The 15744-nt window shown below is 39.2% G+C and overlaps 1 protein-coding gene across 1 annotated transcript in view; it reads right to left on the reverse strand.

Annotated features, from left to right (window-relative positions):
* Positions 1 to 240: 240 nt before the first annotated feature.
* The window catches only part of DNAJC3 (DnaJ heat shock protein family (Hsp40) member C3), a 39697-nt gene continuing 24193 nt past the window's right edge, over positions 241 to 15744 (reverse strand). Inside the window, exons 7-12 of the mRNA XM_068928862.1 lie at positions 15016 to 15135; positions 14033 to 14138; positions 13829 to 13949; positions 7643 to 7775; positions 6630 to 6778; positions 241 to 4114 (exon numbers count right to left, since the gene is read on the reverse strand). Coding sequence (XP_068784963.1) covers positions 3957 to 4114; positions 6630 to 6778; positions 7643 to 7775; positions 13829 to 13949; positions 14033 to 14138; positions 15016 to 15135 — 787 coding nt within the window. The 3' untranslated portion in view covers positions 241 to 3956. The remainder of the gene's footprint in view (positions 4115 to 6629; positions 6779 to 7642; positions 7776 to 13828; positions 13950 to 14032; positions 14139 to 15015; positions 15136 to 15744) is intronic.

The following is a 15744-nucleotide window of genomic DNA, read 5'->3' on the forward strand; positions in this document are numbered from 1 at the left end:
TGACTAAGGCTTGAAACCAAAAATGTCAAATATACAAAGACTACTTCACCTTGTATTTTACTTTTTAATGCTTGTCAACTTTTGTATTAACTGCCTAAGATAATTTTAATTTAACCTCCAAAGCTAGTGTTTTGAAAGCCTTTTACTGCATTCTAACACAAATCCAACTTTCAAGCCTCTTCTCACCTTGGAGAGTGGGATGGGGAAGGAGGGATAAATAAAAACACTGCAGTGCATTCCTGTCATCATAAATATCTTTATTGTGAAAAATTCCATAAAATAATTCCCACAGTTCTAGAAAAAACAGTTCTTGCTTTTTTAGATTTCTTATGATTTTATATAAAGACATTTTATAATTTGAAACATTTGATAAATCTCTGGCTAACTTTACTTATCCTTCTTAAAACATAAAACTGCAGTGGGCAAAAAAAAAAAAAAACCACCAAACACCTTCCCATCTTCATGTTTTATGGATAAAAGTGTATATTACAGAGCAAACAAACAACACCTTACAATAAGGCACTTTTAAATACAACTAACCTGTTACGCTATACTGGCTAATTTCCAGTAAAGCTCCTACAAATCACAGCCCTGAACAGAAAAATAATTCTTATTCCACAAACAAATCTGAAAACTGAAATAATAAGCATTTTCTGAGTAAGCTGACACTTTTTCTGCTTATATCACAAGTTTTGAGCTCTTAAGTTTATAATTCATTCTGAATCTGTTTTAATACTGATTTATTAATACATCAGTATTAAGCACGTATCAAGTAAAATGTTCTCCCACCCACCTCCATTTTAAAACAAGTTGGAAATTAGTTTATAAAAACTGAACTATAGATTTTAACATAAGAAGTTTGCATCTACCTACAAGCCAATTATTGTAATGATGCTTCATGCACATTTTAAGGTTTACAAACTGTCAAGACATTTATTTCAATGTTCAGTTATTGAACATTATTGCACTACAGACACCCATTATAAATAAAAAGGTGAATTCAGCTTCCTTGTATATAGTTTGCACCATTAACACTGTGTTACCAGAACTTCATTTTCTAAAGCCACATCAGCAAATACATCACTGTATCTGGAAACTGTTGAAACGTAAATGCCTTTGCTTTAAACACAACTTTGTCCCTTTATATTTTCAAAAATATCTTAAAGCTAAAAGCCAGCATCTGCTCTCTTAAAAACAGCATCTAAAATGGTAACATCTAAAATGGGTAGCATTTCATATAATCAGCAGTCTGCTTAATGCCAGGAAAACTTATCCCCCATTGCCATTTTTGTTTTTATTTTCAAGACCATCTTCCACAAAAGGAATCAATGAATAGCATTCAAGTATCACTTTTTTCCTCTGTTGACCAGACTTGAGCCTTTTTTTTCCTGTATTATTTTCCTATCCCATTCATCCTCAAAACTGAATATAATCCCTTCTGTTGCTGATTGCTTACAGTGTACGCAGAACAGTTCACTTTCCAGAGAAAAATATGCACTGCTCTAGCATCAGTACGTAGTATGAATAATTTGCCTAGGAGAGATCATCTTTTCCTTCCCTAAAAAGGATAAAAAGAAATAACCAGGCAACTGGATTTCTTCAGCTACGACCTTTAAAACAGAAAAGGGAGATGGATAAAAACAAAAAAGCTGAACAAGGGTAGTCCTTTCAAAGGAAAGGTAACATTTCCAGCAAGCCTAATCCACAAACATAGCTGTCTGTTCAGTGGGACTTCCCAACACTGAACACTACTCCTGTACGTACAAACTTGCAAAATACTGCAAACACTGATCATTCAATAGTACTTCAAACCCAGCGCCTCCTGTGGTGAAAAAGCCTGCACACATGTTTACACAGAGCACTCACTCACACACAAATATGTAACTGCACAAGCAGCAATCCCTATACAGGAACCATTCAGCCTGCAGCAAGTGCAAGTAATTGTATCTAGTTTTTTAAAAAAAAAAAAAAAAAAAAAGCCCATTAGGAAGGCAGCTGAGCTACCTAACCATCTTATTTACTGTGAGCAAAAAGCAGATGCGGGGGAGCCCTCTGCCTTAGCTGCTGCTGCAGGGCACCAGGTTACTGCGCAGAAGTTCCTATGTCTGAGCCTCAGAGGCCCCAAGAGAACCAGACTAACCTAGAACAGCATGAATGATGCCTTGAGCATCTTAGAGCTTAAAGATGACGATAATCAGGTCAAAAGTAGTTGTCAAATTTCTAGAGAAAGCATTCAACTTGGAAAATATATGATACTGGATTTTAAGATGCTGCTGGGATATTTTGGCACCAGCACAGATACCTAGCTGCTGGTAAGCTGCTAGAATTGACCAAATACACCCTTCAGCTTGAAGATTAGCTTCTGCTGAATGAACACAGGCTTTCAATTGCTGGAAAAAAAAATTTTGCAAGCCACATGACTTCAAAATTATGTCCAGAAGTACTCGTGGCAGGAGAAAAGGGTTATGCTTCAATAGCAACTGCACTTGGAGTAATAAAAACAGTTTTCAGATTGCAGGCCTTATTTGCTCTTTTTCTGTGTTTTACTGAGGCTGCTTATGCTTTTAAATGCAATGAGTTGTGGAGAGGGAAGATTCCTATTAATTGATTATTGTTTTCCAACTACAATTCAAAATCAAAAAGCATTAATGAATTGTAATTCTGTCATGTTACGAAAATGGTTGCTGATGAAAGTCATCAATAACCACTGTTACATGTTCAATTACAGAATGAACAGACTACCTCACTCAATAGCAACTACAATCCTGGTAATACCTCATACTCATGTGCACACGCAGTCTCATCAATACACTAAACCAATTTTAGCTCAGTGTATACACAGAAAATAAAATCAGACTTTTGGCTAATAGAAAGTTAGTCACTTTCTGTACACAGGCAGTTGTTTTTGCAGTACTAGCTGTTACACAAAATACAAAACTACTTCAAACAATTGCATTAGTTCACTGTTGTGTCACCCAGCAGAAATGAAGTTTTTTAAAAAAGGGGGAAGACTAGAGGCAATATTTTATTCCTACAGCCCACAGTACTCTCACTTCACAACCTGTATTGGTTCTGAATTTATGTGTAACAACACGGAGAAGTCAGACTGCTGCATAGTTGGGGGAATGTCACATTACACTGATTTGCTCATATCTCAAGCAGCTGCTGTGTTAAAAAAGTACAAACTACTTAAGAATGATACTGCAGCTTCCCAAATTACATTCAGAAAAAGTTATTAGAGGAAAAAAAACCACAAGTCAGGTATATTTTTTACTTTCATATTTGACAATTACTGCCAAGGAACGCATCCCAATCAATTAAAAGTTAATGAATAAAGCAAGCCGACATTTTCAAATCCCATTACTTACACACATTCTTCTTTAGAAAAGACTGTTTAGACTCCTTCTGTAGCAGCCTCTTCACCCTACCTATGGCACTACCAACAGTAATACAGCAGATGGCCACCAGGATTTCCTTTTAGGGATACTGAGAGATGGATAATTCTGCCGAGCACAACTAACAATTTGTTAACACAGAGAGTATCATAACTACCCTTTCCATGATTATTAGGCTTTGATTCAGAAAAGTATTTACATGCATTTTTACCTTTAAGCATATATTTAAGTCCTAAGGATATGTTTAGGTGTTGTCCTAAGTAGCCTCTTACTGTTTTTTCATCAATAGGAATAAAGATTTCCTGCATACCCACAACAAATACATAAGCAGTTAAAAAAAAACAACCCTTATTCAACCCACCCACCAGTATAAGCCTGTCAAGTTCACCACAAAGCAAACCCTGTGAATACTAAAAGAAAGAGCTACGCTTTCTTCTAATATAGTAAGACTCTGGGTTAAGGACAACATCAGAAATTACGATTTGGGGTCTTGAACTGAGAGACTTTTTTATTTTTAAACAAGTAAAAAACAGCAGCAGCCACCAAAAACAGTCCTGGCTCTTAACTGAAGTGAAATTTGAATGTAAATGGTCCTCCTCCCGAACCAAAGGGGTTGAATCCTTGCCACGTGTTCCAGTTCCTGTGGAAAGGGTTGCCCCCACCCTGCTGACTCTCTGCATCCAGAGGGTCCTCTCCCGCATCAAACTTCCGCCTCATTTCTGAAGGAAACATAAAAACAAGGTGAAAACATGGCACAGGGAATTAGGCCATTTAAAACAAAGCATCTCTGATGACCGATACTTAATACCATTTCAGAAACCCCTCAGGGCCAATGACAACTCGCATTAATAGCATTTGGGGGAACCCGTCTATTTATAGATGCATTGATTTTCGAAGTGTCCAGGAGACTGGTAGAGGGGGGAAAAAAAAAAAAGCCTTACAACACTGCAGTAAAATTTGATTCAAGTCAGTCCTTTAAAGAATCAAGAGACAGCAGCTGCCTACATATGCCCAATAGGATGTATGTGAATTTCAACAGGGACAGCCACACTTTGGCCAACTACGTCCCACAAGTAACTGGAACGTTTTGTCCTTGTTGAGTGCGTTGGACTTGCTCTCCCATTAGCACACCCACTCAGGATGGGTCAGGGAACACAGCATGCTGTATCCTCCCAACTACTCTTCCTCAACTACTATACTGCAAAATTGATTAGTCAAGCAATAGTATGAAGGTCAGCGGGCAGAGCCCCAAACTTTTTCAGTCTTCCTCATATGCTGTTTATGCTGGGAGCTGCGTGGGGGATGGCAGAGCTTGAAGCCAAAAAGCATCTTCCTGAGGTAATTTAGTATCTGCATAGTCCAGAGAGGCAGATTCAAAATTCAAAATTCAAAATTCAAAAAGGATTCAAAATTCAAAGCCCTCCCCAAGGCCCAAGGACTGCAGACAAGTCAGAGTCTATCCCACTCACTACTCTGTAGTTTACACCTGGATATAACTTGCAAGCAGCCCACAGGCCCTGCAAATCCTACGAGGTTTCTGACTGTCTGGTACTTTTCAGGAGACTCATTCCATGGACAAGTCGGAGAAGGCGGCAGCAGAGTCAGTGAGATGAGAAATAATGTGACCAGAAGGGGCAACCGTGGAAGACGGCCTCCAGCAAAGTCAACCAGAGCCCCATGACAACAACCGTGCAAATAAAAGCTCAAAGAGTCACAGGTCCACAGGCTTTCTGGTGTCTCCTTACACTACATGTTCATTAGAACCAGAAAGTGAGCAGGAAAAATATTTAGAAGAAAGGAAGAGAAAGACATTCCAGTTAAAAAAGAGACCAAATGCAATGCAGATAGAAACTCATCAGGAAAGGCAAGTATGACCAGTGTTTTTTTTTGCTCAGTTGGTTTGACAGGAACAGTAAACATGACATCAGGAACAACTCCAAGGAGAAAGCAGATGAACATATTCTGGAGATGCTGACAGGGTAAACAGCATCTGAAATGCTACCAACATATAAACCCCCTAATACGTATACATAACTACGAGCAAAAAAAAAAAAAAAACACGTTAACACAGAATACGGTTTTCTACTAACCAAAAGTGTTTGTAATGCAGTTTGTTACTTTTAGCTCCCTCCTTGCTCCAAGAAAGTTTGAGCCCATCTGCTTAATTATTACTTGGCTGACCCTGAAGAGTTGATGAAGATTAAACAGGATCTTCTGATACCTGCCTCATTCGTGCATTTCTCTTTCTAGTGACCATCCAGGAACAGAGCAAGACAGAAAGGTAACAGACTGCCTTGTCTGATGTTTTTTTTTTTTCCCCCGCTCCAGGGGAAGTGAGATAATCTTGCCACCCCATTGTCTATAAAAAACTTCACACTTAATCGGGCCACTGCTTCAATGTATCTCTTGGTGGGATGGGCTGGATGTCCTAGTCACTGCACCATGGGTCTCCCAGAGGGCATTATCTCCTTTCCCTCTCCCCAAAAGCTGACCAGCAAACAGGCAGGTCAGACAGGGGCCTCCTCGCTCCTGGGGACTGGGCTAGCCCAAAGAATCAGGCCCTAGTCCAGGCTGAAGGGAACCGAGAACCCAGTCTTCCACTCCTGGGGCAGTGCTCAGCCAGGCTATGATACAACAAGAAAAGGCCAGTTTTGAGGGTTTCTCTGGAGTACTTCAGGGGCTGTCTATGTAAATTTAGTTTGCAATAGAACTGGGCAGTGCCAGGAACTTCTGCAAGATTATATGGTAGAAAGAGACCTCTAAAAGAATTTTTTTTATTTGTCTTTAAAACAAAAGTCACTGAAACGCAATAAAAACTCCAGGTTGTTACTCAGTCCTTTAAAATCTACCTCTGGTGACTGAAAGCATCTGGTTGCAACCTTATGCCTTACAGTATATCTGTGACAGACAAACAACAAAATGCAAACTCAGAACTAGCTTCAGAGAAGTAATTAACCCTCATTTTCAAGACTTAACATTCTTGGTCAAAAGAGTGGGACAAAAGGTACAATAGGAGACTGACATAGAAGCACAGTCCAAAAATCAGGAAGAATCCAGTAAATTTTTATCTGACTTCAGGCAACAGATGGATGCATCCAATTTGTGCACTGCTTTCTCAAAACAGATATGCGGAGAGGGGGGAAAAAAGCTGTTAACACTTGTTAAGACCTACATTCGCTGTGTTTTTACACTGATGTAAAAAAAACAAAGCCACAGCATATGAACAATCATTACCTGGGTCAGTGAGGACTTCTTTAGCAGCTGCTATATCAATGAACTTTTTCTCTGCTTTCTTCTTTTCTTCTTCACTCTGGAAGTTATCAGGATGCCACTGGGATGCCAGTTTTCTGTAAGCTTTTATGATTTCTTGCTTTCGAGCATTTCTAGGTGGATAAAATCGTAGATAATGTACAAGTTTTCTTATTGCTCATGTGTCACACCACTGAATCTACAGGTTTATTTTAAATAATAAAACAGAATTAAGGGCTTCAAGAAAATTAAGAGGTTAATAGTTAACCTTTTGCAGATGGTACTCGAGCCACTTTGTACAAAAAACAGAGGAAACGGGTTGCTACTCTAAAAATTATTCTTTCCTCCACCATGAGTACATCTACTTTCTTTGGAAAGATGCTATTGGGAACTATTATTCAGAATACGGCTCCCAGTCTGAAGAACTTGCAAAGAAATGAGACACAAAAAGCAGAAAGACTGAATTAGATCACGACTAGAGGGGTTACCAATACTAGTTCAGAATGGAACATCTAGTTTGTTGTCATTAAAAATAAGTCATTAGTTTCTCTAGGTTAATGGCAGAAGCATTTTTAGGTATCTCTTTCAACCAGTCCTTTCAAACTCACCCAGTCTACCATAGTATCTGCCACCCTTTTTTTTTTTTTTTTTTTTTTTGCTTTTCATAATCATTTCCAGCTTCAATCTTCATTTTTTCCTCAATTTGTTAACCTTACTGTTGATCAATTCTAATACAAATTTCTTCCTGATTTCCTTCCTTCTCAAGGGTGTTCTTTCATTAAGTAGCATTTGTTTAAAACTCCTTTAAAGCTGGACACTGTCCTCCCTCTTCCCATCCCCACGCTTCAACAGCTAAGCTAGTGCAATAGGAAAGTAAAGACAGTAGAGACACATGAATGAAAAGTAACATGCAGCACAGCAAATTCAGGTGATCAGTCCTAAAGGTACTGGTTTAATAACCAGCTTCCAGGTAAACACACCAGGTATTAATCTCTTACCTTTTTACACCTAAAATTTTGTAGTAATCTCTTTTCTGTGATTGCTTCAGCATCCTCTGGGCTCGCTCTAGCCCCTCACGAATCTGTTGGTCATTTTCACTATTGGCTTGAGCCGTTTCATAGTCTTTAATAGCTTTTCAGAAAAAGAGAGTGAAAAAAAAATTACATAAACTTCTTAAACCAAAGTTTAAAGAATTGAAGCTATCTCCAAAACTGAAGTTTTTTTTTTATTACAGCTTATAAGCAGCACAACTTTCAGACGTTAAATTGAAAAGGGTTCCCCTCCCCTCCAAATAAGAAAATCCTAGGGCAGAGAAAGTTATATCTTTCACCTATACATTAGACGGTTTTCTCTCTTTAGGTTCCTCATACTTTCTGGAAAAGGAGGAAGAAGAGGGAGGTTACTTGCAGCAGGCCAGAACTCTCTTTAGATGTTGCAAAGTCATAGGGATGAATGTAAGAGCCTCTGGAACCAAGAGGTAACAGGAATCAAGCAGCAAGTTTCAACCACCAGTATTTGAAGAGCCAAATTCACAATGAATCAGTCCCAAATACTGCTGTGCAACTGAAGAATGCATTATACAAAATCTTCATATTAAAATTTCTTCCTCTCTGTGTACTCAGTCCACACAACAGAAATCCTCCTCTTCAATGACAATAAACATGGATTTCAGATTACCTATATGTTCATTTACATAACACTAATTATGTAGCACTGTTAAAGACATAATGAACTATTGTTTTTTTATGCCTATATATAATAGGCAGAGAGTTAATTTTAAATTCTTATTTCAAAGACATGCTCTCCTGCTTCTATTTTAAGAATTCAATTTCTAAGGAATGAAAACAAGGGAGGTGTTGTAATGCTTTTGTGCATTTTGGAGAAAGATCCTATTTCTATACTTTTTTGAAGTAAAATATTATTAATAATAAGTGATAACTGAAGACATAAGATACAAATTTTAAGTATTCTTTGATACCAATATTCATCAAGGAGAAAAACTGTTAAATTCTATTTAATGAGAATGCTCTTCTTTCACTGTTATAATCCTGAAAGTCTCATTTGCCATCCAAGTCTCCTAGGTTTTCTGAGTTAGACAAAGTACTTGCATCAGATTATTTCCAAGCAGATGCCATTTCTCAGCAGGTGTTACATTTGTTTTTCACTGTTGCTGAGCAAGACAGCAGGAAGCGCTAATGAATTTGTATTACTCAGACATCCGATACCACTGCAACCTTGTTTTGGTTACTGAAAAAGATCCTGAATGTATTTCCAGTGCCCCAACAATTTTATACGCTATTACAAACAAAACACAAACTTCCTGTTCATTTTCACATCACTGGGCATTCTGATTTGCATTTTGCTTTCTGCTGCTATTTTCAACAATTTGTCCAGTCATTTAAAAAACAGAAGCCTATACCAATGCGCATGCCTTACACATGCTGCTGAACTGATAAAGAAACAATGAAAATCCAAGGATTTCATCATGCTGCTTTACCGCCCCAATAATTCTAAACACCAGCGTACTTAATCTGCTTCATGTAATAAGAGGAGGTCCCACTGCAAAGTCCTGATGAACGTGTATCACATTGCTCAACTTCACTGAGCATCCCATCATCGACAGCGTGCTCCACTGCTGGAAACCAAGCTGCCTAGGGGTCATATTTGAGCTGACAGTACTAGCTTTCCCTTTTTTTTTAAAGAAGTGACCCACTTAGACTACAAATATTAAGCATGTGGTTAGGTATGTTTTATATTGCTGCACACCTCAGAGGAAGCATATCCAGCACACTTGATGCCAATTACATTTTGCACTTTCTCTCAGTGGGAGGAAATGCAAATTTTGATGCAAATTCTCCAGTGCAGGAACCTGTTTCCTGTTTCACAGGACTAATCCCTTCCCACCACTAAGACGTCTAGCACGGGAACAGGGGTATCTAAAGCAGGATACCGCTTCCTTGACCACAAAAAGGTTGCTACAAAAACAAGAGACTCTTAGTACTAATTCAGGGTATGTTAACTGAGCTAATCAGTTCCTCTCAAGCACTGTTTCTAAAAGCAGCAATAACTCACAAGCTTACACAAGGATCATCACTTCTTAACAGCCTCTTATTTCAGGGAGCATCCCTTATTCCTTTCATACCATCCCACAACATTAAAGGAGAAACCAGTTTTTCATTTAAATACTTCACTCAAATCTAACCCTCCTCCTTTCACTACAAGTCTTTACAATCTCTCAAATGCAAATCGCTATGTATCTTTAATCATCTTAGCTGGCTTTCATAGCTGGCCTGAATTTTTAAGATAAAAGTGACCAAGACTGGCCGTTATTCCATATGCAGAGCTACTTTTCTATCAAACACGAGTAAACGCAGACAACATGTCTGTGCTGATTCTGTGACAGGAATAATTGAACCAGCGATGCTCTTATCTGAGGTAGAAACCATCTCCTTCACTGTAGTGAGGTGGGGAAAAAGAAGAATTTCCTGAGCAATTTTGAAGTAAAGCAATAAATATGGTGGGGTTTTTTTTTTTCCCCCCTTTGGTAAAACCTGGACTCCTGTACTTATGCGGTAAGCCAGAAAGGGATTTATTATATATTTGTCTTTATACATAAGCCCTGCATCCCACGTGATTATAAAGTAATTAAAACCATTTGACAGGAATCAGAACTCAGCTATACATTCGGAATTGCATCTTGAACATTTAACAATAATCTCCTTCAAATTTTTGAGTTATAAGTACTTTGAAATTTCCTGTCTTTACAAAGGAAAATAGCTGCCTCCATCTGGAAATTTTCTCAAGAACGACAATCAGTTTACCCCTTTAAATACCACGGAGACTATCATTTAATTTCTTCACAAAAATCAGCCATCATTTTATAGCAGTTAACACTGAAGGATAAATGAAGACACCTTCAGGCAGATTAACGTTAATGAACTGTAACTTTTTTTATTGCAGCTCCACTGGAAAGTGCAGCCATCTTGCTGTTGTCAAGGCTGGGAAGAAGGCAGGGATACACTGAATAAGAGGGATTTGGGGGGAGCCTGTTCCATGCCGGCAGGATCCTCCGCACAGAGCCAGGCCAGGCCGAGCACAGCAGGCTCCAGCCCTGGAAATAAGCTCAGCCAGCTCCCAGGTGTCCTCACCATGCTTCCTTATATACCATAACAAGGAGGCGTTTGCTCCAGCACAACACTGAGTTGGCTCTGTGCATTTGTGCTTTACCTTGTCATAAGACTTTTTATCTCTAGTTTGCAAGAGTTGCAAGACATTCACCCTAGAGGAACCAGAAGTAGATGCGGAGGATAATGCTAAAAAGATCCAAATTCAGGTTCACGAACGTAGAAGAAAACAAGCAGATCAATTCCATCCACTTGTAAGAACCACAAGATACACCTACTAAGAGGACTCTCAGAGGGTAGGGTCTGTTTCGCTTCCCCTTCCTGTACCTCTTTAAGTTGAAGATACATAAACCTGAGGGGAAAAATCCTTAATTTTCTCTGTGGCCGTCCTTTATCAGTGCACCTTTTTCTTCAGTCAGAACCCTTCATACAAGCTGCAATCTGCTGCAGATTTGTCTTCTGCATCTCAAACTATTTTTAGGGAGGGCTTTTTATTCATTTGTAAACCCAATTTTCCCAACAGTGAATGAATTTTCCAAAGTACAGAGGAAGATGGAGAAATGCCTGAAGGGGGCATTATCACCGTGAAGTCCTCTCGAGACTTGCTTTTACACTGACACTGCAGTTCTAAATAATCAATAGACTGAAAAAACACACCCCCACAAAAACCACCCTTTCACTACCCTAAGAAACACAGAAAGACAATCCTGGCATAGCCCTCCCCCTCGCACACTTTTTTTTTTTAATTCAAGTCCTTTGAAAAAGAGGCCATCAGTTCTCAGAAATGCTGCTGTTTTTCACCCTTTTTCTTACAAGGAGGAGGAAGGCTTGCCAGCCTCAGCAGAGAAGGACTTTTTCACCACCAAGTCACTTCTGGGGCATACGCTCTAGACGGCCGTTGAACAGGACTGCCTGAAACAGCACCAGCCCTGTTTACCTCACTTTCAGGCACTTGAATCAAGGAGGCCTAAGAAAAGAAAATAGATGTCCTTCTTTTGAAATTCATTTGAAAAGGTGAACAACAGCAACTTTCAGTGATTAGTTTCTCAAAAAGACAAAAAAAAAAAGAAAACCAAGTGTGTTATTAATGACAACAGCTGCTTCGTGAATGTTTAAATTGAGAGATTTTTGCTCAGTTGTGAAGCTAAAGATCCAGTACCAGAAAATGGAAAAGGAAAATTGTTCTACGAGCATTAATGGAACCAGTTTTCCAGCAGATCTAAGGCCTACAAGTCCTATCCCTTATCACATTTGACTGAAACAGTCCAAGGCTTCAAAGAACTACTGCATTAGCGAGCACTGAGGGATAGAAAACACAGATTGTCCAAGTCTCTCTTGGCTGGGCTTCCTCATGGAAACAGGATTCACTACATTAAATTTTGAAGATTCTTATATCACAATAGCACTTCGCACTCTTAAAGAGGCTACAAAACCATGTAATGGTGTTCACTCAATGACACTAGTTAGTCAGTCCCTACTTTCCTGTAGATGGGACCAACTAACATTCCCATAGTACACTCTTTTGGGAAGTGAGGAATGGTCAACAAGTCTAGCATGATCTCAGCAGATACTGCTGGCAAGAAAATCCCAGAGAGAAAGCAAAAACAAATTAAATGCTCAAAGATTCACCTCTTTTGCCACTTTTCCTGCTCTAGAGTTGATTTTTAGTTTCACAGGTCACAGGAAATGCACAGGGCTGCTCTGAGAGAAAAAACGGCTATCTCTCACCTTGCTAACGCCCTTTGGAAGGGAAGAGGGCTTCTTGATGTTAAAAGGCACAGGGCTATAGCTGCTACCAGCTTGGAAAATAAATACTGCTACGGCTGCTTATGCAGGCAAGTTTCAGCAGCAAGCATGCCTGCTGCAGCATGGGGGAAGCCCAGCGGGGAGCCAGCTACTCAGGCAGCCAAAAGGATACCCAGAGAAGCCTGAACCTCAGCTCCAGCATCATGGACCACATGGAGAGCAGCAGAAAGAAGCATGACTACGAACCAGGACCTTCTCATGCCACCTGCTTCTGTCTGTAGTCAGCATCATCATTCACCCTGCTCATAACACCATTTAGTTGCTTTTCCGGGTCTGGCCCTGTGAGATCCCTCCCTTGTGCCTCATCAGCACAATTCCGCAATTCAAGCAAAGTGTGGCTCCACAGTAACTTCTTTCCACGCAGGGCACTGTGCCCCTCTTGCAGTTCTGTTAACAGAATCAGTCATTTCCCCTAAAACTGACACCAGTAATAGCTGCACATGTATTACAGTTTATGTAACTTGACTCCCCGTGACACAAGTAACATCCAGTGAAGCATTTCAGGGTTCCCCCCTCACCCCAGTACATTCATCATCCCTTATACTTCTCAGAAAACCAGAAATTTAGTGACAGTGACTTTTTAGAAGTGCTTGTTGCTGTTCTTGCTGTGTTTCAGACTACTAGATACAGTCCCATTTTAAGGGCTGCCAGTGTGCAGGCACGACATAGGAATATACACCAGTACACACTTTATGCAAATCCTGTATAGGAAAGGCAGTCTCAAGAGCGGATTCAGATTACTGCTCCTAGCAACATTACAGAGACCGAGGGAGGTGAAACAGTGGCTGATCTCTTCCTCGGCACTGAAAAAAATATCGGGGAGAAAACAGTTTTTTATACTGTTATGTACTTCCATTTCTCCAAGCACTCACCTAGCACATCCATTAAAACAGAGCCCTCCCAATAGATTTATACGACCCTTACTATAGTTACCATTTACTTATTAACGCAATTCTCTGATACTGCTGATTATTTAACATGTATTTAAGTAAGTGAGTAAGCTGTATCCCTTCCTAAAACATCCTGCACATAACCCACTGTTTTAAAGACAACTCTGCTGCAGGTAAACCAAGCCCAAACCACTTAAACTAGTCAAGACAAATTTAACAGGAGGTATTTGTGTAAATCTGGTTAGCAGCACTGACTAGAAGTGTAACCATAGCGTAGAATTAAAGTGCATGTTAAAAATTTCTGCAACGCTGACTGCATTTTAAAGGCCCCCAAAATGTATGCGTGAACAGTACGTAACTGTACCTTCCTCATATAGGTCTTCTAATAAATAAGCTTCTGCTCTGTCTTTCAAAGCATTCACATTGGTTGGTTCCAGCTGAAGAACTTCCGCACAAACTTTTATGGCTTCTATAGCCTGCTGATTCTAAAGAGAAGGGTGAAAAATCCAAATTGTGCTTTATTTATTCATTTAAATTAAAATTCTACTTCTCTGTCCATCTAAATTACCTTTGACAAACAGTGGCAGATTCTTTCCTTGGCACGAGTAGCATAAATTGGGACTTCTGGCTCAGTTTTCATTACAGAATCGTATTTACTGATAGCATCTTCATACCTGTTTTAATCAGAGATGAGCATGGTATCATGAAGTTTAATAACTATTTCAGACTGCTGTCACAGAAATTTAGACTTTCACATCCTTCTAGCAATATGTCTTAACTGTAACAGCCTTAGAGGTCTGGTGCAAGGCAGCACTATGAAGAAAACTTTCAGCCACTTTTAAGAGTTACATTGCCATTCATTTTTCTGCGCTGTAAGACACAAGAACAGGCAATATGTTGTGAGCACTGTATTATTTGGCCTTTTTGGGACAGGAAAGAAAAGTTTCCTGACACTAGTTTGAACCAGGCAGCTGGAATTTTTTTCCACCTTTCTCTCAGCAAGTCACATAGTAAAATATATTTTGCTGTGAGAGTTTTAAGACGGCTGAAGTTCAACAGTTGACAAGACATGCATTAGAACGTATCACCTAAAAAGGCTAGTGTATGCAGTGACAGAACTCATGGGTTGCTACAAGCTAGAAACAACTCAAGCTTTTAGCTCTTGGATGGCTCCCTGAAAACACGCTGACACCGGGTTAAATGAAAGACTAGTCTTTAGACCAAAAGTAGTAGTAAATCAGCAGTGTATCTTTAAGACAGAAGTCTGAAGATACGGTCCTGCAGCGTCAGAGAATTGACAAACATCCTTATCTTGGTGTTAACTATCTTCTCCACAAAGAAGTTAGATATGCAAAGGTAAGACAGAGGCACCAGAAGGATTCAAAAAAGGGTTGTCACTATATGAGTCAATATTTATTTTAATTAAAATTTGAGAGCTGTGTTCATTTATCCACTTCAATCAATAGATGCAAAAAACCACTCAAACAGCTCTTCAGTCAGTAACAAACTGGTGCCTCAGTAGTGATCTTTTTCTATAGAATGAACACCTACCTGCCTTCTCTGATGAGTTCTTCAGCTGATTCAATCTGCTTATTAAGTTTCTTTACTTGTTTATAGAGAGAGAAGCATTGCTTATGGTCTTGGTCAAGTTTCAGACACTCCCGGACTTCACTTTTCACATGGAGGAGGGGAAAAAACAAGACACACCCACAAAAAACACCACACATTATGGAATTTCATACAAAGACACAATGCAGTATCTATAAGCTACCCAGAACAATGATTGACTTCCTTGCACGCTCTCTCTCCTTCATGCAAAAATATTCACTCCATGAATTTAAAGTGAGGGAAAAGAGAGCCTTCCTGAACACAGGGAACATTGGTTCATTGTTGCTTTTAATTATTTTATGTTGCCAAGTATTACAAAACTGCAAAAGAGTTAATAACAATAAACAGTAGAAGAAAAATATGCCCTAGGAAATAATTTATACCCAGCATTTAGCAGATACAATCATTTGTAATTTTCCTACATGTTTAACTTGGATATTTTTAAAGCAAACTTGCACATAAGCATATTTTACACTGCCTGAAACAAAGCAAGCTCAGGTAAGACCCAAAACTCTACACTTCATGGAATATCAACCAAGTCAGAGCCTGATTTTTCACTCTGAAGACTGTTTAATCAGGTCTTGATTAAGGTAGGTATCCTTTTAAAGAGACAGTGGTCTCCAGACTGCATTCATACAGAGTCATCATTACACAACTAAGGTGGTATTTTCA

This window comes from Struthio camelus, chromosome 1, assembly GCF_040807025.1.
Source record: "Struthio camelus isolate bStrCam1 chromosome 1, bStrCam1.hap1, whole genome shotgun sequence".
NCBI classification, from domain to species: Eukaryota; Metazoa; Chordata; class Aves; order Struthioniformes; family Struthionidae; genus Struthio; species Struthio camelus.